The 27,988-nt window shown below is 42.8% G+C and overlaps 1 protein-coding gene across 1 annotated transcript in view; it reads right to left on the reverse strand.

Moving 5' to 3' along the window:
- PPP1R14C (protein phosphatase 1 regulatory inhibitor subunit 14C) overlaps nt 1–26,840 on the reverse strand; it is a 48,112-nt gene extending 21,272 nt beyond the window's left edge. The window contains exon 1 of the mRNA XM_088537056.1: nt 26,491–26,840. Within this exon, the coding sequence (XP_088393182.1) occupies nt 26,491–26,775 (285 nt within the window). The 5' untranslated portion in view covers nt 26,776–26,840. The remainder of the gene's footprint in view (nt 1–26,490) is intronic.
- Nucleotides 26,841–27,988: the final 1,148 nt, after the last annotated feature.

The raw sequence follows: 27,988 nt of genomic DNA on the forward strand, positions 1-27,988 counted from the left end.
ACTGGCAAAGTCAGGACTTGTCAAAGATCTTTGTTTATCTACATTGCTGGAAACATTCAGATCAAAGGAAAATGTGTATTTCTGCTCCCAGTGGGATCCCAGAAGAACTAAGAGTTACGAGTGATACGGGTACCTCTTTTCTTTAAAGGAATGAAGGCTTTGTGGTTCTATAACCATAGCCTGAAGAGTCATTTAAGGCATACTAAGGGAGAAAAGTATAGCGTAGGGCAAATATTTGTTGTTTTGGCTTGCTATAAAAGCACAAAATGAAATTGTTCTGAAGTGTCTAATTTACTTGCAGCTTTACTTTTCAGATGCTAAGGAGCCCAGCATTTTCCACGACACACTCTCTTGCCTGCAGCAAGTGTGCGGCAGACATTTTCACATTGGATAATGAAAACTTGTGGGCTACATAAGCAGGACTGTGATAGCAAGCCCCAAAAACACAGTGCTGCCAAAGCACTAGTATTCCTCTGCTCCTTGGATACAAACAACATTTTCCACCACAACTGTAAAAATTTCAAATGTCCACGTAGCAGCTGTTAGCCCTTGCAAACCATTGTTTGAGACAGCAGCTGAAAGATGATGCAAGCAGAGAGCAAGTCCAAAACTGAGAAGGGCCCTTAAATGAACCTAAATGAGAAGAGCTTACAGATTGCCAGTACCAAGAACAGAGAAATTGCAATTCAGCTGGGCTGGCGGAAAGAACCTCAACAGGTTCCTGAAGGGTAAACGCAACTGACTTTGTTTTTCAATCCCTCTCAATACCACAATTCTCATGTACATGCAAAGAAAATAACTATTTAGAATGTTTCCTATGACTGAAGTACAGCTTTACAGCTCTATTTTTGAAAAGCTACATTAAACTTAGCCCATCATTACTGAGTTGGAGCCCTGGCAGAAATGCTGCAGACCACATGATGCCAAGATAACAAAAGAGACAGTCTACTCTTAAATATGTTAACGATTCAGCTTAAAACAAAAAGGTGGTAGTGGGGAGAAGATCTGAAGGGAAGTGCAATTTTCTCAAGTATCCCTTAAATGCTGGAAGGCGCCACCCTCAATCATCAGGGATACCAAAGCTTTACTGTTCCCCAGAAAGGAAAGAACTCACAAGCATGCTTAAGATGCTTTTATTTTAAATAGTCTCCTGATTCTAGCAGGATAATGCACACCAGGACTACCTGGGACATGAAGAACTTAGGTGTAAAGCAAAAGTCCTCTCCAGCTCCTGGAAGTGCAGTGTACAATTAGGATGCTCCTGGTTAGAACTGTGATACCAGAAACCAAAATAAGCACACATTTAAGCACACATTAAAGAGAAAGCGGGCGCTTTCTCTTTGTCTCTTTGTGGCTGACTAGACTCCATTTTTCAGACAGAATCCAAATGACTACAGCAGTCTTTCAGTTTTCTTCTTATTTACCCACTATGCAAAGCACTTGCAACTGCTTAGATATATTTTTAAAAAAAACAGTTGAACAGTAGCTTCATTCATTTTGATGGCATACTGAATTGCAATATTATTTTACATCATGCCAGCCAACAGCATACTATACATACAGTATACTAACCATTCAAAAGCTTATTAATGTACCACATATATATATAAATATATATATATATATATATATATATATATATATATATATATATGAAGTGGTTACCTATTTTTATAGAAAGTTACCAGAAGGGAAAGAATCCATACACAAACTTAAGCAATGGAAAGCTTAGGTAGTGAGGTCCTGAAGAAGCATTGCTAGGTGTAGTACAGCAGAGCATTTTAACAAGCCATCTGTTCCTTATAAGAAGCTAGACTGGATTCAGCTCCTAGCTGCAGAGATGCTACCTACAGCATGTCCCTTGATCAAGCAGACAGTTTTTGGATATTGCCAACGTTATATGGATGTTATATGTCTCTGCCACCAGCAGAGTCTGAGTTTTAAAACTGCTTTCCCAGGAGGCTGCGCCTTTGAGCAAAATTAGTCACACTAACGAGCAGCCCAGAGGCAGGTTCCTCCAGCTAAAGATATGCAGGCATAACCAAGGCTATTTGCTTAAAGCTCCAAACTTCTGCTCTCACCTCAGAGAAAGACACATTTCATTTCCAGACACGAGTACTGTTCTTCTAGAAAAAAAAAAAAAAAGATAAAAAGAAAAAAAAGAAAACGGCTCTTGGAAGAAGATGCAAGAACCAGCTTTCTCCCTTGTCCTTTGCAGGCACGATATGATGACTCGTCTCGCAGTCTCTCTCCTCTTCACATGTCCCTGCCACGTTTCACCCTTCAAACAGAGAAATTGTGAAACAGCTGTTGCTTTTGCCAGCTATGTGAGAGGCAAAAAACAGCAGTCAGAAGTAGCAGCAGGGGAACTAAACTGTAATATGCGCTGGGTCCCATCTGTTGAGAGACTGGGAAACAACAGGCCAAGGGTGGGGGAAGAAAGAGGGACTCCAATGTACAGCGCAGCAGCTCCCTCCCCACCACCAACCCTGTGGTTCTTTGGCTCCACAACCAGAGCAAGGGGAAGGACAAGGTGCCTCGCATTAAATGTGCAATATCAATTAATTTAGCATTATGATAGCATTCACAAGCAAGTTGTTGAATAAATACAGTGTCCAGTCAGTATTTTGGCTTAGTTATACTCTGCCATGTGGCAAACTAGACAAAGCAGATGGTCAATAAGCTCTGTTAAACTGTCAGGGCCAGCTATTGTAAAGGGATGAACCAGCTCTCTTCTAGTTCCAAAATCCTTAAACTAAGCCTTAGCAAGCTCAGCTTAATCCCTCCTCCTACAAGTGCCAGCTTCAAAAGAATCAAAATAAAACTAACTGCTTTCCCAAGGCTCCAATTCTAAAATTTAGAACACTCCAAGCTCTATCTGAAAAGATGCTCAAGTTCATTAAAGGCCACAAGAATGTGAGAAGGGCCAATATGATCTGTAGCACACCGAGAAACTACTGGCTTGTTAAATCTTGCTATTTTGCATCACAGAAAAATAAAGGGGGTAGCACGTATATTAGGAGAGCTAGGATTAAAGCCAAATATTATTTCCTCAGCTTTTGAATTCTAAGCAGGGAAATAGCACAGCTTGAGTCTTACTTAAAAGGATGAACAGGTTCACAAACTAAATTTTAAATGTTTTCTGTTCTTCCCCCCCCCAAAAAAAAAATAGTTGTCATTCTTAAACTCAGAAACAATCTCAAACACTTTACGTCTCATGTACCTCAAGATGGTACGTTGATCCTCACCACAAAGCCACACCAGAAACACTCTTAAAAAAATAACCAAGCAGAATTCGAGTCTGGTTCAAACTGTGCCAGCTTTGCTGGGTTGCAGCAGAAGGTCTTGATGTGGCGTGCTGGTCCACCTTGCTTCATCCTGCTTCCTCTTGCAGCGTCCTCCCTGCTGACTAGTCTAGAGGCATTCATGTAAAGGCCTTGTTTTGTGTTGTCTTCAGAGACAAATGCTCACATTTTGACAAAATCATTCCTTCCCCTGCCCTGCCACTTTCCATGACAGCAGTTTTTTCTCCAAGGCCTTCAGGTGCTACAGTTTAACCTCTGTGTTTCACCCAAAGGAGGGAGCACTGAGCAGTGTTAGAGCAGAGCCTGGCTGTGACAGCTGCAACAAACTCAACCAGCAAAACATGACACGCTGGCAGCCCTGGGGCTCCACGGAGCTATTCTTTTTTGATGCTTCATTTCAGGGGACTGGTGTTTTTATAGTGCTCAAGCAAGCGATTTGGCCATTTTATCTGCAGTTCTGCTTTTCCAAATAAAAGCAGCTGAACTTGTACACCAGGAGTCTAAAAACAATTATTTTTATTTATTCTCTAGTGCAACAGACTAACTTTTTAATCAGAGCCAACCAAGTAACGAATATGTTTGCCTAGCACAGAGTAGAAGTGAAAGCCTTTTAAAAATCATGTTTTAATGCAACCGTTCATCACTGAGCATTTGTGTGTCTAAGTCGTCAGACTTCAGTCCTGCCTACACAGGGTAATATATTGGCTATCATGATGCTGGCACGTTTTTCTCCCACAGAAAGCCAGGTAATGCCATTATATACTGTTTGCTTGTGACCGAGCTTGTGGTATGCCTTCTACTTTAGCACTACAGCTAAGCTTTGCTCGGGATTTAAAAGTTTTGAGTTCAGTTCTATGTAAACCACCATGAGAAGAGAACAGAAGTATAAATGTGCCTTTTGGGCCCCAGAACACATGGAATAGTGCTGCAAAAATACTATAGTTAGAAGACAGTTTGATTATGTTATTTCTTGTTTCATTTTAACATTAATATTTACAGTAACTGAAAGTTTACAGAGAAACAGGGAACTTAAATATTACAGAGTCTCTACATAGTATCTAGTGAGCAGATATCCCTGTCACTGGGAGCTCTTGAAAGTAAAGTTCTGGAAGCATCCCAGGCTTTGTTTTCACAAGTGAAATATTTGCAGATAAACCTTCAATGCTCAGTACCTCTTCAAGGCCCCAAATTGACTTCATCTTTATGATATCCCTTTGAAGTTAGCCACCTTAAATGAGATCTTTAGTCTGCCAGCAGCTCCTGAGGGGACCCTACATCAACACACTTTGGTATAGTACAGTCACCACCACCAAGCCCCTCAGAGGCAGATTTTTCAGGAAGGACTCTCTCACATGTATTTGCAACTGAATGCTAGTCATAGCAAGGCCCTAATCTTAGTTGCTTGCTTTGGCAAAAGTTCCCTCAGTAGCCTCCAAAATCATTTGACTCGTGATAAATTTCCAAGAATTGGCATCACTCAGAAATTGCTGACAAGAGTAGGTAAGGAATCAGGAGTCAGATCAACTTTGTTTATTTTCTCAGTTATCTTATGATTTGAGTAGTATGGGCTCACAACTTCTGTGCTCTGGACTCAGTCAAAACAATGTATTTGCAGCAGGGACCCAGACCAGCTTGACCAGCATCACGTGGGGCTGCAAGAGCATCTCCTCCTTCTGGAGGAGGCTGGCCGGTTTCTAGCCTCTGTCAGCCTTTCAAAGATCCATTCAGAGATCCACACTACAGCCACTCATCCCTGTGAGTTTCACCTTCCTTCCCCTGTCTTCTTCCCTGGAGGTTTGCCTTCCCTATCCTTCACCTTCCCTGCTCCCAAGCAAAGGCATGAATTGTGAGACTACCATACTCTTGCTCGCAAAGCCACTCAATATACAAGCAGGCACACCTGACTTAGAGCAGGCATCTTCCAGAATGGGACCCTTACCTGATCAAATCATTTTGTGTTGGGCAACACATCATAAAGCAAAGGTACAAAAATATCACATTCTCTACCCAGGTCCAAAACTCACATGTTGAGATTTTTCTCACCTAGCTTTAGATGTTTACCATCCACCTACAGTAGGCAGAAGGAAACTATAAAGGTAGTCTCAAGCAGTGAAGCAGCACCTAAATAAAAGGAGTATTCAAGCCATTTAACTACTATGGGTTAACCATGGGCAGTTTTAAATCAATGTGTTCAACATGCTGTAAGTCTTTTCAGTAGAAAATGATTTTGCACTTCCAGGTATGAAGAAATGGAAGAACAAACTTGTCAGCATCATTTCTTAAAACAAAGTTTGGCTTTTTCTGGTTAGCCCATGTTAGTCAAACAAGGTTAACAATTTTGCATCCTTCTCACATGTTACTTCATCTCTAAAATCAAGGATGGAAATGCAGGAGAAGTAAAATTTAAAGCAGTTAAACTTTACAAAGTAAAAATTGCCAACAATGCTTTCCAATGATCTCAGTAACACATTGTATATACATAACATACACATTTACATCCAGAGACTTTGGGTGGCAGTGAAGTTTGCATAAACAGCATAACATTATTACCCCATAGGGCACAGATAAGACACTAACTGAAAGGAATTCAGAAAGAAGTCTTTTGATAGACCTCCTTCTCAGATGACAGAGACTTGCAAAATGCTTGCACATAAACCCTAGTACCTGCAACAGATTCCTTCTACTCTAAGGATGATTTCTGAAAGAGACTACATAGCTCTAATTAATCTCACACTTCATGCAGGAAAAGACAGAAACCCCATGCAATAAGACTTCATGGTCAAGGTACACAACTGATGCCACCAAAAAGAATCTTGAGGTACCCTTGTGCATATTCAAATTTAAAATGCTTGCTCCAGTCCTGAATTAGTACATGTCTAATGCAGAAAAAACATTCCAAAGTATTTCAAAATATCCTAGTGAGTTAAACAATGCGAAAGCAACGAAGTACATTTCTAACTGGCTACTTTTCTCATAAACATCCGAACTATGAGAGGTAAGGCTCTTGGAAAGACCAAGCTGAGCATAGATATGTGAGAGGAACATTTCTGCAATTTTCGCTCCTCCAGATTCTCACAGGCCAGCTTTTATTCCCACCCTCAATGTTTCTCAAACGAGAGGTATTCCAGGGATACCAGAGACGATAATCAGGTCTTAGACATGAACCTGCATGAACTTGCATGCAGAACCAGGTGGAAGAAAAGTAGCAAGATCAAAGTCAGGCACTCCCTTTCCCTCTCTGGGAAAGAAAGATAAGACAGGAAGCTCTGTGTTGTTTCTGTTGTGTCCCACTTTAAAAGATTTCAGCCACCAAAATAATTTTCAGCACAAACTACACCTAAAGCAATCTGAAACTGCTAGCTTTTACAAGACTGCCTGAAGGTGGAACAAGAGTGTTCATCCAGTTTCCAAGGCAATATATAAGCCCACTGGGGCTTTGGGGGGGTATTTTTGCAGTGAGTTGTTTTGGTTTGGTTTTACGCTGTAGCAGAAGAAATAGCAATGACTCACTCCACCTATGAAATGGTAAAAGCAGATTCAGTGGATGACAAGAGTAGCTGGAGAAAAAGCTTCACATCAAAGTATTATTTGTTACTAATAGATAATTTTCTTTAATGTTCACTTTAAAGTGAGCATTTTCTCCCATTAGCCAAAAAGAAAAGGTTGCAGCATGATAAATTGCCACAGTTAAAACAGCAGATTTATGTCAGGTATGTCAGAGACCAACACTGGAGCTATGCAAGAGTTATGCACCACAGTGGCGATTGGACTCCTCATGTCTGTTCTTACTCAGAGCAAAAACAAGTACAGGCTAAGAAGCCATGGAGCTGGGGTTTCATGTCGTGATTCTCAAGTGTTCAAGTAAAGTTTTTTCCCTTATTAGACACATAACAACTTTCCTATGTGGATTCACTAGCACCTAATAAAGGATGGGCATATTCACTGAGTATAATCGTAGGGTCTCTTCCCAAGTGCTGTGAAAAGAGGCAGCTGAGTATTAGTGTTGTTACTAGTGTTATTAGCGATCTCATTATCCCATGAGATCATTAGCCCTCTGGTGTATTGCAAAGTAGTGTTACAAGAGTTAGCGTGCCAGAAGACCCACACAGGGATTTTTCTGCCAAGCACTTGTAGCTTGCTATTTCAGCTTAGTAATGGAAACACACACAGTCAGTGCTTCTAAAAAACAACCACCCTGTTCTAGCGGCAAACTGTCACCAGCTATACCAGCAGCTTTCCAGATCTGTGCTTGAAGGAATTTAGCAAGTTCTTCCGAGCTTGGAAAAAATACTGATGTCCATAATTCTTTCGCTTGTCTTTTAAGGACCTTGCAGCACCAGATCAGAAGACTTTCCACAGTAGTAGAGTGGTATTAATCTTAAAATCAGTAATGATGAATCAGGGGTCAAGTAGCTCAAGAACCACCTTCTTGCCCAAATTAAAGGTCCGAGGTTTAGAGAACTGAGGTCACCCCCATTCAGCATCACAACTGCACGCAATGGCCCTTTGTCCAACCCACATTACCCGATTTCTCTAAAGCTCTTAAGTCCTCTCTTTTTAGCCATTCTAAAACATGTTTGCATGCCACATTAGCCACAAGCTGCAAGGGATGCACATTTTCTTAATATTTTCTCTTATCAATGAGCAAGGAAACAAAACAAGGAAAGAGCATAATCAAAGTGACAGGTGGGCTTTGAAACCCACTTCAGGCTACAGCTAATAATAGAACACTCTGTTTCAAATTAAAAGTTTGGGTTAGTTGTCTGGCATGCTTAGATGCTCAAGAAATATTTGTGCTTTTTTCCTCGAGGTGGTCAGAGGAAGTGAACATGCTAAAATACAAAAGCAACACTGGAAGCTTCTCTTGCAGTAATGGGCTTGAATCCAACCTCCTAGCCAGCCTCTTTCCTCTGACAAAGGGGAGCAGGGCTCTGCACATACGCAGCCTCCAAAGGCAAACTCAACTTCTGATATCCCTCTTAAGAAGCTACATCTGAGTAGCCACATCTGAGTGGTGTCTACAGACCCCACCTTTTAATTACAACCCCTCGCTACCATATAGCTATTTAATCCTCTTCAAATACTTCCAGACCCACTGAAGATGGAGTATTCCCCATCACTAATCCTCACAACCTGCATGTGTACAGACCCCTGCACCAGTCCTGCTCATGCAAGCAGGAGATTTGGATGAAACACACAAGGCCCAGCTCCATGTACATGCTGCCAAGCATGTAAACTAGTCCTCTCAGAAATCCTATGTAACAGGAAACAGTGCATTCTGAAATAAGTCTTCCCACGATAAATTTAATTAATAAACAAGGAGTGCAGCAGTCACCAGTTGGTCATTCCAGTGCACCAGAAACAGATGTCCAAAAAGCACTTCAAGAACAGGAAACAGTACAACCCGAGCTTCTCCAGCTGGTCAGTGGAATAGGGAGTGAAAGGAAGGTGGCAGAATCCATTGCCAGTCACTAAAATTAAACATACCCCATATTTCTTCATTTAAGAGTCTCACTAGCTACAGATACAAGCAGAATGGACCAGCAAGTACTCCAGCACCTGCTCCTCCTTAAAAATACGAGAGTGCCTTCACGTAATGCCTTTGACTTCCACCGCTAAATAAAGATAAGTCAAGACTTAAAACATTTAATAAAAAAGCAATATTCAAAACTAAAATATACAAACTTGCAACACCATTTCCGAATCCAAAAGGATTAAAAAATTACGTATTTAATTAGAATTGGAACATGAGATTCACCGTATTTCTATACAGACTAGAACTCTTTTCCTGCTGTGGTTACAGATGCGGCTCTGGACAACTGCCTATTCAAAAACAATTAGAAAGTCAGGTTAACTTTTAAATCCCTACCTGTTGTTCTTATGGAAGAAAAAAAAAATCATATGAATAGAAAAATGCATAACCACTTTTTACAGTTTGAAGAGATTCCAGGTTGCATTCAATGAATACAGACATGATAAATCCTGAAACACTTCAGATGTAGCCAAAGGTGAAATAATAGCTGGCTGAGCTTTCCAATATACGAGGAAGATTCCAGCTACACAGAGGAATAAGAGAGGGTAAATTAGAGCTGCAGTTAAGAATTACTCATCCCTTCGTAAGTGCAGCTTGATAGTTTGCACATTCAACCTGGCAACCTGGTTTGGGTGGCAGGGTTGTTTTTAGCACTGGGCCAAAGTTTTACATGAGAGCAATTTTACAGTGCCTTAATAGCCAGGGCAATGGTATCTTTCTTGTATGGTCATTTTTTCCATAAAAGAAGGCCAGAGCAGTTGCTTTACACTTTGTTCTATAGCAAGATAGCTTAGGCCTTTACTCATACATTGCTCTTAATGAGCTTCTACCCACACAAGCACTCACCATGCATCACCACGCTTCACTCCCAGCCTCACTGCCCCATTTGCAGCTACAGGCAAAACACTCAGGTGCTGCTTACTCTGGGCTGGTGCTCTTCCACCTTTTGATGACTGCAGCCCTCTGATTACAGCCCTAAAGCAATCTCAGTCATTTGATGCTTTCCCACAATATATTTCCCCTTCCCTCTGCCCCAAAACATGCCCCAAGGACAGGCAAGCTCCCGCAGTTCACTGGGAAATAAAGAGCCACTCCATTTACTGCAACCAAAAAGAACTACTGGAATAAAACGCTAGCAGTCCTAGCAACAGCCACACATGACTGGAGTCATGACTGCCTAGGTACACACCATACCCAATGTGGCTTACAGGTCCACTGGGCCCAGGCACACAGGTTTGCCCACCTGCTTAACGGCTTCCCCGTAAAGGACTTGCTTTACATGCAGTGTTACCTTGTACAAAGAGAAAAGAGTTCTGAATTTGGGAAACAGGAATCACCGGTAATGAATAAAGCTAGTCTTGTACTTAAAATACATGAATAAGAGATCCTAGTACTGAAGTATCTGTGTGACGTTAGGCAAGTCATAATGTGACAGCTTCCCGCTCTGACGTAGAGGAAATACTTAGCTAGCCCTTAGTCCTAAAGCCTTGTTCATTAACCTTTGAGCACTTGAGACTGACTGTGTTTCAGAACTAAGGCAAAGTAAATATTTACCTGAGAAACAGGAAGTATAAAATACAGCAAATAAAAGAGTTGAATTAAAACTAAGCACAGTTTTAAAACCCACCTTGAAGTCACTTGCCTGTCCTCAATTGCACAGCCCCAATGTTATATTAGCAGGCTTCACCCTATTTAAGCACATATAATTTTTCTTGAGATGTGTGTTTAATCCTGGCAGTCAAATGGATCACTAGGATTGGAAATGTTCATCTCTTTGGAGATAAGTTGGATAGAAAGGTGAGTTTCTGTTTTCAAAGCTGCCATTAGCCTGCTGATAGTTTTCTTTAAGGCACCATTAACACAGCCTCAAAGATTGCTTTATATTATTGCAATGAAACTATTATCCAACAAGTTTCATTCTTTTTCCTTTCCCTCATCAACATGAATCTTTGCAGAAATTATTGTGTGTCTGTTTTCATGCTGAGTATTATGAAGATATAACTGGAGAAGTCAGCAGTTTCTAAACATCTTTTTATTTGATATTATCCATCACTGTAATTCACGACAAAGTGACAGAACAGAGGTTGTGTGGCTGACATTTGAAGGAGCACTGGATCTGAAAAGGAACCCAGGCTCTTACTATCTTCCCTGCTTTTAACACCTCCATTCATTCTTCAGCCACTTGCATTTAACTCCAGCCAGGGCTCCCAATAATTTCAGGTAATTCCCAAATACCAGAAAATAAGGTATTTTCTGTCAGGAGACTCTCTCGGGTCTTATATATGCCACCTCATATTACCTAAGCGCACAATGGAGCTTGTCTGCTCCCTTCTTCTCTCCTCTACTCTTGCAGGGTTATTTCATTCTCAGTATTGTGAGTCTGTTGCAAGCTGAACTTTTCAACATATTGAGCAGTTAACAAACTACTATAAATTATCTTCCAGAAATAGACATTTAGATGGGTTTCATGGTTGAAGAAATGTGCTTCAAAAATGAATCTTTAAACAAAAAAAAAGTAAACTAATGGCATGGCATACATCATCTCATCAGGGTTCGCATGACCACTCTGGCTACTTTAAAATAGCTTGATCTACATGGGCATCTTTGAAACTCTTAAGAGTCCAGTGCATCTTTAACCTCACACTCACACAGTAGAGCCTCAGTTAATGTCTGATTTCCAGAACTTGAGCTGTCCCTATGAGGCTAAGCAACACCAAAGGAGAGGTTTTGGACATTTCATTCTGCCTCTGACAGCCTTAAGATATATCCAGGACTAAAATCTTCAATAACAACATATCCTAGATCATGCTTTGTTCATAGGCCAGCCAATCTCAGAAGCCAACATGACCTTAGTGCCAGGATGCAGAGGGTCCTCCACATCATGGCCTTCTCCTGGCTGGCCAGGGACTTCCTGATCCCCACACTAGCCTTGCTCCTGAGCTGACTGACCCTCATCAGGCCTGATCTGTTCCCTGACCCATGGGGAGGAACCTAACTTTTTGCAAAGTCAATGGCAAAGATACCTGCAGTAAAGCTGTGGGCAGAAATGCTCTCATCAAATGCAGGGGAATCAGTCACAGAATTTCTGCGTTATTTCCTTGTCTCTAAAGGGTGCATAGTTTTTCCTTCACTTGCTGCCAAACAGTGAATGTAAACACTGTTAACGCTCTCAAGCCCTGCTTTGCCCAGAAGTCGACTTCAGCATCGCTGCTGCACAGTATTAAGTACATCAAGATTTGGGAGGGGTAACTTAAATTAGGGAAGAGATCATACAGCTCTTCCCCGACCTCTTCCACTCCAATTCTCATTTCCTGCAATGCTTCAAAAACAGAGTCAGAGGATTGCCAAATGGGTATATTTCTGCATATTTTAATTCCCTCCATAACACATATATAATACATATGTACATGTACTGTTTGCTAGTGCTTTTCCCCTTCTCCTTACCCAATAGCAAGCCAAAGACTCCATTCTCTGCAGCACAACCCTAGGACAGTTGTAAACCAATTGCTCCACACTGCTCCTCTACCAGGGAGCCCGGGTTAACATTTAGATGGGTTCCCCTGTCTTGCCTTTGTCTGCATTTTCTGTGCTTCTGGGCAAGAAATTTCCAGGCTAGGTTTTAATGCAACTTCCTTCACATTGATTTGCTAATTTCAAAACAGGAGAGCAGAAGCCAGGATGATTCCTGAAAGAAGCAATCACACAGGATGGAGTCAGGATGAAGAACATGACCAGTGGAGGAGGATGGAGTCAAACACTCTAGCTTCGTTGCTTTGATGCCTAATACTGCAGCTGTGAAAAATCCGAAGAGAAGTAACCTGCTTTATCCAGGCACAATCAGTGAGTTTTCTTCAGTGTTTCAGAAGTACATCCCTAGTGCTTCCACTCAGCACTGTGGAAAAAATTGAATGTATAGTTCAGGGTTTATCTTTTTATAAAGATAAAAATATATATGTTAAAAGGATTAAAAAATTATGGTATCTTTGAATAACAGCAAATGTCATAATGTGACTGGTTGAACAGGTCATTATAAGACTGATGTTGAAAGACCACCACGTTCTAAAATTATTTGTACCCTAGCTGGAGTACCAAAATTAAGTGTTAAGCTAGGCTTGGTGAGTGGAAAATTAATTCTGTTTAAAACTTGCTGTTAAGATGCCCCTCAGGCATAGCGTGCAAGAAATCAGCTCATAACTGTCTATTATTCCATCTTTGCTGTAGCTACTGCTTCAGACATTTGGAGCTGGCAGTTCTTGTTCTGTGAGAATCTCTTTACAGCCAACAACTATTTATCTTACTGAACACCTGTCATCCCAGAAAGTCTGTGGATAAGACATTTGAAAGGTCAACTCACCCATCAGTGGTAGGTAACCACATTTGGAACAGGATGGCAACTGCACAAGTGCACTCACAGGCACTGTCCTGGACCTTCTGGTCTGGAAGTTACAAACACGTAGGACAGATTCTTTAAAAGCATGTGGGCACACCATATGGCTTTGAAGTTAAATGAATAGATATCTCTCACTTGACTACAAAAATTCTAGCAGTTTTAGAAAGTGATGGCATTATTCCTCCGTTATCTGCTTCCAGTGTTATTGCAGATACTCTGGTATAGGTATTGCTTTAAACACTATTCAAATAAGTTTTCATAAAGCATAAAATTCCAATATCATGTTGCTTTTTGTGTAAAAGGAAATGCTAGAGCAAGCAAAGTAAACCCACCGCATAACAACTGTCAATCTTATCATTCCTGCGCTCCCTAACGTCTAAATTTTCCTCTCGTCCGCTACATTTACTGTGTGAACATTCCTGTGAGTCTTTAAAGTCTTGCAAGGAAGATAAAGAGAAGAGGGCTTGGAAAATAATTTGTATCAGGAACCTAGATGAAGAGTGAAAAAAAGGAAAATAAAAAATTATTTCTGAGCTTTTTTGCATATTTTTGAATGAAAAGCACCATCTAGCTCTACACAGCCGTCCTCCTTTCTTGAATGTGGAGACACTCATGACAGATTTATATGCATGAAACAGTCATCTTCTACTGCCAGTGCTCCTGCTGCCAGGAGCAAAGAAGCAGACATTGCTCAGGGAGACATCTACGCACATACTTGGACAAGAAGTACCCACTAGTGAAAGAAACAACATGCAAAAATGTAGAGATAGGGCAGGCAGCCAGACATAGGCTCTCCACGTTCAGTCCACTACCTGACCTTCTTTCTCCCTCTCCAGTCCACCCAGCTCCTCATTTTCTCATCAGGGGATACCTGCCCCTGATATCCCAAGATCTCCTACATATTTCCACTCCCTGTTATTCAGACAGACAAAAAGCGTGAAGCCACATGCAGTATAAGCAGGGATATAGCCAGCAGGTGGAGATGGGGGCAATATGCAAGGTGAAGAACAAGTCATCTGGGATTCATGCCATTGATACTGAATTCTGGAAAAGGACCACCGCAAGAAATATAAGACCAAATGCCATGAGATGCTGAATTTTGAGTGCTCTACAATTCATAGTGACCATAAATTTCATTTTTAAAGTCAATCCAAAGTCTGTACAGTTCTTTATCAACTTTATCACAACACCAAATTAACTTGGAGGGTGAGAAGATCTGATGCAATAATGCTTCTTTGTTCCCAGAAGACAAACACAGCATATCAGGCCTTCTACTCAGCCATAAGTTTACTTTTAAAACCCACTCAACATGCAGAGAAAAAATTATGTACTTTGCAACCTCAGTGTCTTTAGTAAGCATAGAGAAGGAACTGACATCCAGCCAAAGCAAGGTTTAGACTTCATTTATGCTCCTTTAGTATTAACACTGGTATTTCACTGTTTTCATAACTGAACTGTCAAAACAACTTCAACATATCCAAATATATCCATAACACACTGGTTAAGGAATTGTTGTCTAATTTGTGCATCTCTTCAGAAGTCTAAAGGAATCACTAGAGTGTGAAATTGCTAAATGAAGAAAAGGCATCAGTCACTAAGTATACCGAACAGAGTAAGAGGGAAGCATTCAGCACTTCCTAACCAGGCCATGACATGCATCCAACATCAGCAAAACATTTGCTAAATTCAAGTTCTATCTCCCAAGCAAAAGCCTTGCATCCTTGTTATAAAAATAGGACATGCTAAGTCTATACTTGCTTGACAGTTCTGTTAAACAAAACATTCCTATGCAGATAGGTAAGACACACCATGTTTTTGTCCTCATCCACCTTCACACAAAGAAGAAATAGCTCAGCATTTGCAAATACATGTGGTATTTGCACAGTTTTCACAGCTACATAGCTATCCATGAGAGGCACAATAAATTAAGCCATGAGGATCTTTTTAAATATTTGTACTTTCAGAATTATGTCAGTGGAATGATTTTCCACCTGTCATAGGACATTCCCATGCTTGATCTATGATAGCAGGTCATCCTCCACATCAGAATAACAGAAGACTGATTGACTGCCTCCCTGCAATTTTCTTTGCATGCGGGAAGAACACAGTAGTTTTATTTTCAACCTTGCGTACTTACACTACATAGAGGACAGTGGTAGACTAGAGAAGCTGAAGAGAAAACTTCTCTTCCTGGAACAAAGTGCTTGTGAAAGCATGCTACCCTCCCTGGAAGTTAACTTTGGGTGTGCTCTAAGCTTCACAGATAGACAATGCAGCAGAATATGCAGGGCATTTTCTGTAGTCTGGGCTACAGCATGTCATCCTTGCATTTCCACACTAATAAGGTTTTACCAGTAACTATCTAGTATACTTGAAATTGACTTACTAGCCTGTGTTTCCCTTTGAGGAGTGAATAAAATTCATACAGAACTAGTTTAAGATTGCTAAGCACTAAACTAACACCTCAGAGGTGGTGGTGACTTGCTCTTCTAGCATGACTCCTAGTCATGACTGACTAGGGCAGTTTCATGGTAGGTCTGATTTGACAGACTGATTGTTTTGTTTAAAAGGGCATGAAAAAGACCCAAGAAATAGACTTATTAGAAGAGACTTCAAAGAAGAGGATCAGCACCAGTCCTTCTCTGCTCTAGGGAGTTAGGCTAAACAGCGCAATTAAGCAGTCATGCCTTTTGGGACACTTCAAAGATTAATTATTCTAGCAGAATACTTGGAAAAAAAAAGAGACAAGGAGAAAGAAAAGGTAAGAGTACGGTGAGACACTGGAGCCTCTAAGTAGCCCTTCTCACTTTTAGAAGTATTGTAAAAATAATCTATTGTCTCTGGTATTAATGTTCTCTTGGATGAGAAGCTGTGTGTAAATTGACTTATACAATAAAGGTCATAATGCATAGGTACATCAAGGATCTGACAAAGCCATGGCATTCTTACCATAGTTTAGTCTGACTAGCTAATTATGATATTATCAGTTTGAATAAAAGACAGTCTTAAAAAGCAAGTATTTCTTTAGTCAGAAGTATCAGCTCATCTCAGATTAGACATGGGAAATAAAATGGGTGTCTTGTGAGGGAAAAGTGGTTATTTCAGTAGTACCAAAACAAGCATTCATGCATTCTGCAGAATCTAGGAACAAGTGAACCCTCTTGTTGTTGAATTTAGTTGGCAAGACATTTGGAAAGCTATCCACTGTTTGTAGCAAGTCCTTCAAACAGTTCATGGACTTATTGATGTACTCTACACAGTAATTACCACTAGGCCTCTCCTTCTCCCTCCCCCAAGATACTAATTTTAGGCACCAAGAAGACGAGTAATAGCAGTTGATGCATTTTGGCCCTGGTCCATCAGTGTCATGAAATATCAGCAGGAAAGAGTTCCAACATGCTTTAGAAACAGGCACACCTCTTCCCCAAGGGCCAGAGACATCAGTTAGCTCCCCAGGCAAGTCTCTAGTCTGTCAAAGTTAGGAGACTGCCTAAAGGATCTTTACTGTGAATATATAAAACTGCTTCAGATCTAGGAAGTGCAATAATAATCTCCTTGAAGCATCCCACTAAAGACAACAAAACCCTAAAGACTACAGTCCAATTCCAGTGTTCCTTCAAACTCACAGACAGTTCCCAAAAATGTATTTTTGCACATGATCCTCCCTCCTCCCAGTTTCTACATCCAGGGTCCTGCAAACTACTCACCTAAGGTAAGAGATCATGATTTCATTATCAGAGTCATTGCCTAAACACTTTAAGTCGAAAACTGACATGAACATTTCAAAATCAAGCCATGAACAAGCCTCCACGTGCAGAGAACACAAGACAGGAAAACAACCTCCATATTATAAAGTATGAACCTCACTTCCTCTTACATTAAATACATTCCTTAGTTATCAGAATTACTTTGAAACACTACAGAAATTCTTCCATATAAGAGTTTGTTCTTGATACACAAACAGCAGTCTGGATACCTCTAAGCAAGTGGATTAAATTAGGCCAGTAAACCAGTACCACAATGACAGCTGAAGTAACAACCAAATTATTTGTAGTTCCCAGTGTGCAAATTCCCACCAATCCTCCTCACCAGGTTAGATCCAAACCACAGACAGTATTCAGTGTTCAATAAGGGAATAATTCAATCATAATCTAAATTTAGGAAGTTTTGTTATTTTTCGTGGAAAGAAAGCTAAGCTGCCTTGCTTCAGTGCACTTGAAACAGGAACATACAGGTTGGCAATGAGTCTAAAATAGCTTGCTTCCTATGAGCTTAACAAAAGCAAAAAAAAAACCAATAATTAATCTCAAAATGTCCAGACTTAATGTCTTCTTTTCACATATACAAATAGTGGTATGTGCTTCAGGTATTATCCTTTAAAATGTAAAGCAAGCAACTGTCAAAGCTCAAGGCTCATTTTAGTATTTTAGTAAATGTGTCAGAATGCTATATATCAGTATCTACAGTGGAATAGATCATTTGTACCACTCCAGAGTTAATTTAAATGTCTACTTCAAAGAAGCTATCATTCAAGTCCTAAAATAAATTAATATCTTGAGCAGCTAACATCCTATATTTTCTACATAACTTCTAAGTTGATTCAATGTAACTTTGGTGAATACATTTCTCCCAGGGTCTGCAGCCATCTACCCTAAGAAAGATTCTGCTTTAATGTAGTAAGTGATCTACAATATATTTCTGCTCTGCACTGTAGCCTGCACTGGACCCCAAAGATACACAGAGTAAGTACAGACATTAAAGTGCATTTACAATCTAATTAAACTTCAACCCATTGCAAGAGTCCAAACAAACTCATCCAAGCACACACAGTCTTATGTTCATGTCTTCCTATAATTTACGAAGGGAGAAAGAGCCCAGTGCCCAAATGGCTTTAAAAGGTGCGTTTAAACTTTTAAAGCAAGTGGAAAGAAACATCACATAACAGAGTTGCTCTGTTAAACAATTGCACCAAGTACGAAAAGCTTATCTGCAAATGAGGGAGCAGACTCTGTGACCCAGAAGGTTCCTCCCAGTTCTGTGTTCTGGAAACTAATCCCATTAAGACAGTCTGACAAGAGGTTTTCCATCAGGCATTCACTGTGCTATCACTTTCATTTATGAAGTCCAGCACACAGGACTGAAGTGTGTGATCTCCTTATTAGTGGCATACTCGGAACGGTGAGCTGTTCCCAAACTGAAAATTTTACTACTACGAAGTGGAGCCATCACCTGTAGATCAGCACCTGCTGCATAAGCTAGACACTTAAATACTTGCCATTAAACTGTTCTTTAAATGAATGGTGTCTTTGTACAAGCTTTGCTGCACATGCGGAACAGTATTACATTGAATTAATTAAGCTATTAACATTCTAATCATTAAAGATCTATACAACATACAGTGATTTCTCCCTGGGCTGAGATCTAGTAGATACCGTTCTGCTGATAAATACCACATGGATTAAAAAAGAAACTAGATGCCTTCTGGGGCTGTGATCAGTGCGCTGCCTGAAAAAAAAAGTCTAAGATACAGTGTTGAACTGGTTCCAAGAATAGATATCATACTCCTTTGGAGATGAAAAAAAAAAATCTACTATTCAAATGTGAGGCTCAGAATTAAATACTTATCACTTCAAAGAACATTTGATTTGTTTGTACCTCTGTACTTCTGCCCAAATATCCTTCGTTCCAAGACAGTCTTTATCAGGCAAAAATTATTCTACCTTTGAAATACAGTCACACTGCTGCTATATGGACTGCATGCAATCAGGATTTTATTCCCCTTCTCCAGTGCTGATAACTCTTTACTTATTTCCATACCATGTGTCACACTGAGGTACAGCAAATGCAACTGCCAATGTTTCACGACAGGCAGACAGAAGTTACAGTGACACAGATGGATGGCTATGTCTATGCTACTCAATTTGTGTTGTCAAATGGAAGTTTCTGGAATTTGACAGAGGAAAGGGAAATAAAAAGGGAAAGGAAAAATGAGAACTTAGCTCTCTTCCACTGCAGGCAAGACCCAAGGCTGCAGGGAAAAAAATGACTGATAGCGCTGCTGCTTCATCACCTGTGGTGACAGGAGACAAGGTGACCAGGATTCAGACTGAACTAGGTTACAGTTGGACAGCGTATTTTTCACCTGTGCTTGCTGCACTCTCCAAGATGAACTGCTTTGTGTAGCTTATCCCTAGTATGCACTACAATATTGTTCAGAGGTTCGTTTGTTGGATCTGGGACCAGGTAGAGTGTCTTTTCAAGTCTTGGGCATAACCTAATCTAAATGGAGTCCAATCTAAGCAAGAGTTCAGCCAGCCTTTGCAAGGTGCAGATCAGTTAAGAATTAGCTTAGTCTTGGGAAAAGCCTAAGCTACCACACTGCTGGCAAAACAAAGTTTTTACTTCAGGTAGAACATCTTTTCACTTGGGTTCAGAAACATTCACTATGCCCTTTAATAGGAGGCAGATGCACCATGCAATACATATTTCCTTCATCTAAACAGGGTTATTTTTGTTCCAGGGATCTGGTTCTGCAGTGGAATTTAGATCAGCTAATGCAAAGCTATGGAAACAATGAGAGAGAAACTACCCTGACCTACCCAGTACACAAGGCATGAGTTAGCTCCGTGTCCTGCTCACAGTAAGCAACACTCAGCTATCTATGGACAGATAATCCACATTGCAGATTAATTGTGCTGCAAGTGCAGAGACAGCCAAGATAGATTCAAGTTCAGAAGTAATGTAGATGTGTGATGACTTCTTCAGCAGGAGAAAGGGGTAGGTTGGCAGTTTTTCCTCCCACTTAGTTGCACGTTCACTACATGATTTATAGCATCATTTACATAGGGTTTTATAATCTATTGGCTTTTTTTTTCCCATTGTATCCATGTGTTTCTCTATTCCAGCCTCTCCCCACTCCCCACCCTCCTCACCCTGGATAGTCAAGCACTGACTGTATGTAAAGCAATTCGCCTAAAGGCAGAAAAGTCTTTGCAGCCATGACTGTTTATAGCAAGTAAAATTATAAAAGGTAGGTAAGTGATGTGAGCAATCAATCATTTCTCTGCCTTGTCACAAAACAACCACACCTACCTCCTCAGCAAAGAGACCAGTTCAGTCATGAATGGGAAGCGAAAGGACAAAAGATTTGATATGGAATAGTTCTTGGAAGATGAAGGTTTGCATAGTAAACCTTCTAAATTAAAAGTCCAGGATATTGTTGGTACTTAAAGCCAAGACCAGTGCAGAAATGACATCCAGACTATAAAAAGGTTAAGTGCTTGAAAAATTAATTTTCCTGTACTCCTTGAAATTCAGTGTAAACTTTTGACTTACAAAGAAGGAAGATAGCTGAATTGTGCATTTCCTGCTGAAATTAGTTGTCTTCAAAACCCAGGATCAGAGTTTAAGCAGCGCATTTAGAGACAAAAGTCTCTGGCCGCATTGCCCTCAGGTGCTTGGCACCTTCACAGTAGTCTAGCCCATCCGTTCTCTGAAAGCAGCAACCTGCATTTCACAAGCAGTGCTTTAAAGTAGCATGCATTTCAAAGGCCAGTTGGGGCTTCCTATTTTCTACACTTAGACCCTTCAAACGGAATCCCTTTCCACATGAGAAGTCTTTGCTAGCCCCATAGGAACCCATGTCCAGTGAAGATCTCTGATGACAGAAGGCTTTGACTAGCACAGATCAGTTCAGCAATATTCTACTCCAAAGTTCATGCTGTGCAATATGAATTTTTTCACATCATTAATAGACTTCCAAAAGAAATAACTCAGACACATTTCTAAGCAGTTAGATGAAGCTCTACCTATATTATAGGTAGAGATAGATTATAATACTCTATTTCCTGAACAAAGAAGTCATTTATTACAGTTGCTTTTGAACTGCTTCCTTTTAAGGAGCAACTCTTCTCTTTTCCCTGATTCTCAGAGCACTCTCAGTCTCTTTTCATATTAGATTCCTTTAAAAATATGTTCTCACTTACCATTTATGAGGTCTTAAGTCACAGTTAGAGGACTATTCAGAGAGCCAAACAATCAGCATAAGTTTGTTTCTGTGTTTTTTATTCAGGTGAGTTCCTTATGCTAGATTAAAGCATCTATGTGACAAATGAATAATAAATTTCAAACATTAGCTCATGGTAGCCTGAGGAGTAAGTAGTATCCGACCGTAGCATCAGGCCTACGTTACCAAACAGCGGCCTCGGAGTGCTGAGCGGGCTGTTTTGCAAAGCGTGAGATGTCAAAAAGAGGAAGGAGGAAAAAAAAATGCATTTGGCCTTCAAATCCTTGCACCATTTATTCAGTGTTCTTCCAAACCCAGAGCAAAACAGATCACTGGTAACTATGGCAACTGCTTCAGACACACAGGATCTGCAGGGTACACAGAGCCACTGACCAGTGAGGAGGGACTGGAGAAGAGGGACCATACTGTGCAGAAGGCCAGGAGCATCTAGGAACATAGCCCCACATACTAGAGAAAGAAATGGCTGTCACTGAGTCCACTCAGACCACAAGGTTATGTCTGTTTTGAAGCAAATACTCAGAGGAAGAGATACCCTGCACCATGTATGATTATGCAGCAGTGCTTTTGATGACAGACCAACCATATGCATCAGCCCTACAAATGGATTCTGTACTGAGAAATATTTTAGAAATACAAAGTAGCTAACTTGTCCAAATGCCAAGGTTAAGTGACTAGTACTCCTCTTGTAAAAATCCATCCTTTTCAGAAAACTTGACATTGACACAACATACCTTCCCTGCAACCCATCTTTTACACCATGCGACTGGCCTTACCCTTGCAGCTGAAATGTACATGTGGCAGGAAAGGACAGGCAAGCTGGGCAACTTTAACTTGTGATGTAGCTCTACAGCCTAGATAAATGCCTCCCTTATGTTTTCTTCTGTCACACACCAAACAGTTCAAGCACATGCAAACCAACAGACTCACAGATATTACATTAGGAACAAGCTGCCACTGTTAGCATTGCCAGAAGCTCCAGGAAGGAGACAAAGAGGTTGTCACCAGCACTGTGGTCACAGTCAGAGCACACAGGGGAAGGCAGCTCCAACCATTCTGGACAGGTTTAACTGCCTCATTTTCCATCCCCTCAAAGGATGTTTTTTTTTTTTTTTTCCCCCTCAATAGCTGCATCCATTGGCCCTGCCAACATGAAATCCCTTACCAGTTCAGGGCTCTAGGCTACCCTTATCACTGTAGTATCCACATATCAGGAAGTAAAAGAGAATTATCATGAATCTCAGTTCAGCTTGGCTCTGTGTTCTTGATAGAAATGCTTAAGGAGTTCTATGGTCAGCTCTTCCTTTTTGTTTTTTTTTTTAATATTGTTTTTTTAACACAGTATTCCATAATAAGTACATTTTGCATCAAAATGGAAAAGGGATAGGCTTTGGCATAATTCCCTGTTACTTCCAAACCATCACCTTATCCTTTGCCAAGCTGTCAATACGGGATTAGATATGAAATAAAAGAGTTGGTTATCCAACTATAGTCAGCAATAGCTCGTCTTAGAAACTAAGTCTTATCTCGAACTTTTAGAGTTCAATAGTTAAGACCTAGTACATTCTGTACATCAAAAAGATTTTGCAACAAAACTACACAAGCAAAATCATTTCTTACTGTTTACTAATGTTTTATGTGGAATCTGTATGCTCTCCATGTGCTTATTCAACACCAGTCTGCTGTCTATGACAAACACTTCTCTTGTGAGCAGAATGTACCCTCAAGCACAGTAACCTACTTGTGAATCTGAACAGTTTCTGGGCCAAATCCAATGGCCTTTTTCATAAAGTTATACAAGTTTGGCAGGTGCATACAAAGTAGATTATATATCTGGAAAACTAGACTGTCATCACTTCCATGCTGAAATATAAATTGCCAATCAGAGAGGAATGAAGAGTGATGATGTAAGTCATTCCACACAGCATGGCTTTAGGAGTTCCCAACCAATCGATTTAGCCCAAAATGTGAGCATCTGTAGAGAAACTATTTTTAGAAACAAGACCCCTACTAAAGGTCAACCTTGATGTCAGCTCAAGTCCTGTGACTAAGGCATCATTTTTTCAACGTGCTAATCTGTGACTGTATCCTCAGTTTCAGCATCATGTAAGCCAAATGAACAGACTTCATACTCTTTTAAAAAACTCATTTTTTAAATGACATTTTTTAAATGTCATTTTTTAAATGACAGTTGTTCCAGAAACAATGACCAGTCTGACTGGTGCTTGCCTGGAGCACTCATCCTGAGAACATCAGTTTCACAGGTTCTGGTGCCAAATGAATCCTACTCCAGGGTCTTCGGTCCTGCAACTTGTCTACCTTGGTAACCCTTCACTGTGCGGGCTGTTTTCATCCCTTAAATCTGCTTTTGTGGAACTAGTCTTTCTAAAGGTGTTCTTCATATCACATATCTGTGGTCAGCATCAAAAATAGTCTCAAAGCACTATTTTCTAACTCACTTCACCCAACGTCATAATTGTGCTTGGCATTCAGTTTTTAAAACTAAAGCAGCACCACTAAAGACTAGATTCAGTAGAAAAGAACACAAACAAACCTGTCTACTTATTTCACAACCTTGTCTCCTAAACTTTGTCACTAAGCCAACACATGCTCACAGGCAGATACAGATGATTTTTTCATGCAAGTACTTGTGAGACTGTGAATACATGTCTAGCTTTAAATAAAGAGCCCCTTTCTGGAAGTGCCCAATTACTGATAAATCTCAGCATAATTCAGTAGGAAACATTATTTAAATGGAAAACAGTGGGCAGACACTACATTTATTCAGTCACACAAAGAGACACCCCAGCCTTTTTGCAGACTTTCAGAGCACTTGCTCTGCCAAGCACCCTTTGCTTTCCTATTTCCGTTCTTCCCAGGAATGGAGTGCATTGCTCCTTACCTCCAAATCTGCCAAAACTAGAAGCTTTAATCTGCTAGCTGGAATAGAAGACACCAGTTTGCAAGAGCCAGAATTAGCAATCTTAGAGGTTATTTCTGACATTCTGGAACATTTCAAACTCTTTAGGAATAAGTATCATCACATTAGTAAATTATGCTACATTTCCCACAGAAGTTATTCTGAGCAATTCTCATCTTCTAATCTGCTTCCAAAGTTATTAACAGTCTGGATAGCCGGTTAAGTTACAATGTGAGAGCTACATCCATAAGCCTAAAAGTAACTCAAGCACATTCAAGCAAAGCATCTTATATTAAATTGATCAAGTGCTTATATACTACACTTATGAAGTACCTTCAGCTTTATTTGATAGCTGATTAACTGTTTCATCTTTTGACTACTGCCATCGATGCTGACATAGGAAAGAGCGACAAAAAACAGCAAAGAAGAACAGAAGGAAAGACTTATATATTTTGTCTTCAGTCTTCTATGACAAAAGGATTTTCATCTATTGCATCAAACTATTATTTCCTAAAAGTCATTTTTTCCTAAAAGTCATAATTCACCTATAAAGCGAATCAAGAAAAACAAAATAATGTGTGTGTACAGTCACATATAGGCCCCATATTAATGGGGAGCCTTTTAGTAGCAGCCCTCCTCCTGTTTCAGTCAGATGTAGCAACTACAGTAAGGACAAATATGGAATAATTTTTCCCAAATGTTTCCATGCAGCAAGTCAGGCATCTGAACAGTGTGAAAAGCAGCAATCACTTCTCAGGAGCACAGTTTGAACAAACCCAAACCTCCTTTTTTATGTACGGAGGTCCTAGGCCTGCCTGATCAAAAGCAAACAACATAGGCCCATCAGGCCACATGTTTTTGAGCAATGTGAATCAGACCAAAGGCCAGCAAAGCCAGTCACTAACTCCAATACTGAGAATCCATAATTCATACAAACATGAATTCATGCAAACATGAATTCATCACTTCATGCAGTTATAAGTACTTCTGACCTCAAAGAAATTATTCTAGCCTGCAGGCTAGATGGCCTAATAAATCATGAGGTTGCACAGGCAAGTCACACAAAAAGAAGCATTATCCCCACTTATTTTTAAGCCAAAGTTTCCGTTTATCTCTTTCCATCCCTTAGTCCATGGATGTGAATAGTTAAATGGGTTTGACTGATCACATGCACATTTCTGATGAGGGCAACTCCTTTTGACAAATTGACTGAGAAACTGGTTTTGAGATGAAAGGGAGTTTTTTTAAACATTTGTATATACACGCTAGATGTTTCGAGATGGCTATTTAGGCTCTCACATCCACTCAAGACATCCACACCTCGGGAATTGCCAGGCTGTTCCTCTCTAGGGGAAGGGAGGAGAGAAGAATAGTCTGAAACTAGAAGATTTTCTACGGAAACCCTGACAAAACAAAGTCCTGGTAATTCCTTACTGCACTATTGTTATCTTCATATGGGAGATAATAGCATGCTATTCCCCAGAATAATCCTGAAATGCCTTTTTTGGCTTCTCTCCACAGAAGAAAATTCATTCTGGCCTACATAGTCACTTTTTGTATAGAGTAAGAGGAAGAAAAAAAAAATACGGCTCAAATACAAAAACACCGTTGTGTAGATTCTCCTGCTGATGCTCGCCTGGCTGCTCACTGCGACCCACGGGCTCTAACCACGCGGCTCCCTGAGGCCGGGACAGCCGCAGGCGCAAACGCTGCCTCCGAGGCGCCCCCGGCCGCGCACAGGAGCCTCCCGGCCCGGCCCGTCCGCAGCTCCGCAGTGCGCGGAGGCCCCGGGGCGGCCGCTCCGCGGGGCAGCGCGGGGCTCGCGCCCTCCCGCCCGCCGCCTCCGCCCGGCCGGGCCCCCGGCACCGAGTCCCCCCGAGACCGCCCCGCGGCTCTCCCGGACCCTGCGCAGCCCCGGCGCGGGGCTCAGCCCCGCGGGGACGGGGCCGGCTCGGGGTCCCCCTCCGGAGCTGCCCCGCCGCCTTCCCCCAGCGCCGGGGAGGGAGAAAGCGCCGCCCCCGCCCCTCGCTGCGGGGCCCCCTCCCGTTCACCCCGGCGGCAATAACCCCCCTTTTGGCGGCGCGGGGGCAGATGCAGCTTCCCCGGCAGGAGCAGCCGCGCAGGACGGAGGCGCCCGGCGGCGGCAGCCGGGCGGGGACGCACGGCCGGCGAATGTCATTTGGAGGTGGCGGCGACAGGTCGCCCCCGCCCTGGGCCGCCACGCGGCCGAGGGTGGCAGAAAGTGCCCGGGGGGCAGTAGGGGGGAACGTGCGGGCGCCGCGGGGAGCCGCCACCCCCGCCCTGGGCCCCGGCGCGCACCTCGCAGCCGTAGAGCTGCCCGAGCTGCTCCACGATCCACTCCTCCAGCACGAGCCGCTTGCGCAGCTCCTTCCGATCGTATTTCACGGTCACTTTGCCCTGCTGCTGCCGCCGCTGCTGCTGGACCTGCACCACCGCCGCCGCCGCCGACACCGCGTCCTCCCGCGAGGAGCCGCCGCTCCCGCCGCCGCCGCCGCCGCGGGGGCTCTGGAAGAAAACGCGGCTCCCGCCGCCACCTCCCGCCGCCGCCGCCGCCGCCTCGCTGCCCCCGGTCGCCACCGACATCCTCCGCTCCGCTCCGCTCCGCGCCGAGAGGCGCCGCCGCTACCGCGGGCCCGGAGCCGCCGCCGCTGGCGCGTGTGCCCCGCTCCGCCGCACCTGCCGCTTAAAGGCGCGCGCGGCGCGGCCGCCCCGCCGCGGGGCTGCCCACAGCCGGGGCGGGCACGGGCGGACACGGCGCCGCCCGCCCCCCGCCGCCCCGCCCCGCCGCCGCCACGGGGAGCGGCACCGGCGACAGGGAACGGCAACCGGGGACTGCGACCGGGAACGGCAACCGGGAACGGCGACCGGGGACTGCGACCGGGAACGGCAACCGGGGACTGCGACCGGGAACGGCAACCGGGAACGGCGACCGGGGACTGCGACCGGGAACGGCAACCGGGGACTGCGACCGGGAACGGCAACCGGGAACGGCAACCGGGGACTGCGACCGGGGACTGCGACCGGGAACGGCAACCGGGAACTGCGACCGGGAACGGCGACCGGGGACTGAGACCGGGAACGGCGACCGGGGACTGCAACCGGGAACTGCGACCGGGGACTGCGACCGGGAACGGCAACCGGGAACGGCAACCGGGAACTGCGACCGGGAACGGCGACCGGGGACTGCGACCGGGAACGGCAACCGGGAACGGCAACCGGGAACTGCGACCGGGAACGGCGACCGGGGACTGAGACCGGGGACGGCAACCGGGGACTGCAACCGGCAGCGGGAGCAGAGCGGCGGGGCTCCCCACGGGACTGCTCTTCTCCTTCCTTTTTTTTTTTTTTTTTTTTCCCCCCCCAAGAAAACCCTGCATTTCGAGCAGTTTTTCCAACAGTCAGCCGTTTCCACAAGATGCCATTTAGCATCAGTCCCTTTCGGCATCTCCACAGAGGCACTGAGTGAAATGCCCATGTCCTCCCACCCACCAGAAAATCTGCCTGTGGCCGCACGTAGCACACACACCAGTTAGGGGGTCAGTGACAAGGCTTGCCCATGCTGCAGGGCAGGACACAGCCCCGCGCCCATGCAGACCTGGGAATGCTCCAAATTTTAAAGCATGGGTGTTGTTGCCAAGAGAGAAGTGGTGTCACCTGCACACGCACTGAGCAAATCTGGGAGAGGAGGCGTCAAATCTGCAAGGGGTATGGGACCTAGTGTAACTACCTGTCTATTTATGCCAACAGAATGCACCACTTAAGGCATTTGAGTCCAATACAAGCTCTTTTAGATAAA

The sequence above is a fragment of the Tinamus guttatus genome, unplaced genomic scaffold (assembly GCF_059628265.1).
Source record: "Tinamus guttatus ecotype Peru unplaced genomic scaffold, ASM5962826v1 Tinamus_guttatus_pri_ptg000716l, whole genome shotgun sequence".
Lineage (NCBI taxonomy): Eukaryota > Metazoa > Chordata > Aves > Tinamiformes > Tinamidae > Tinamus > Tinamus guttatus.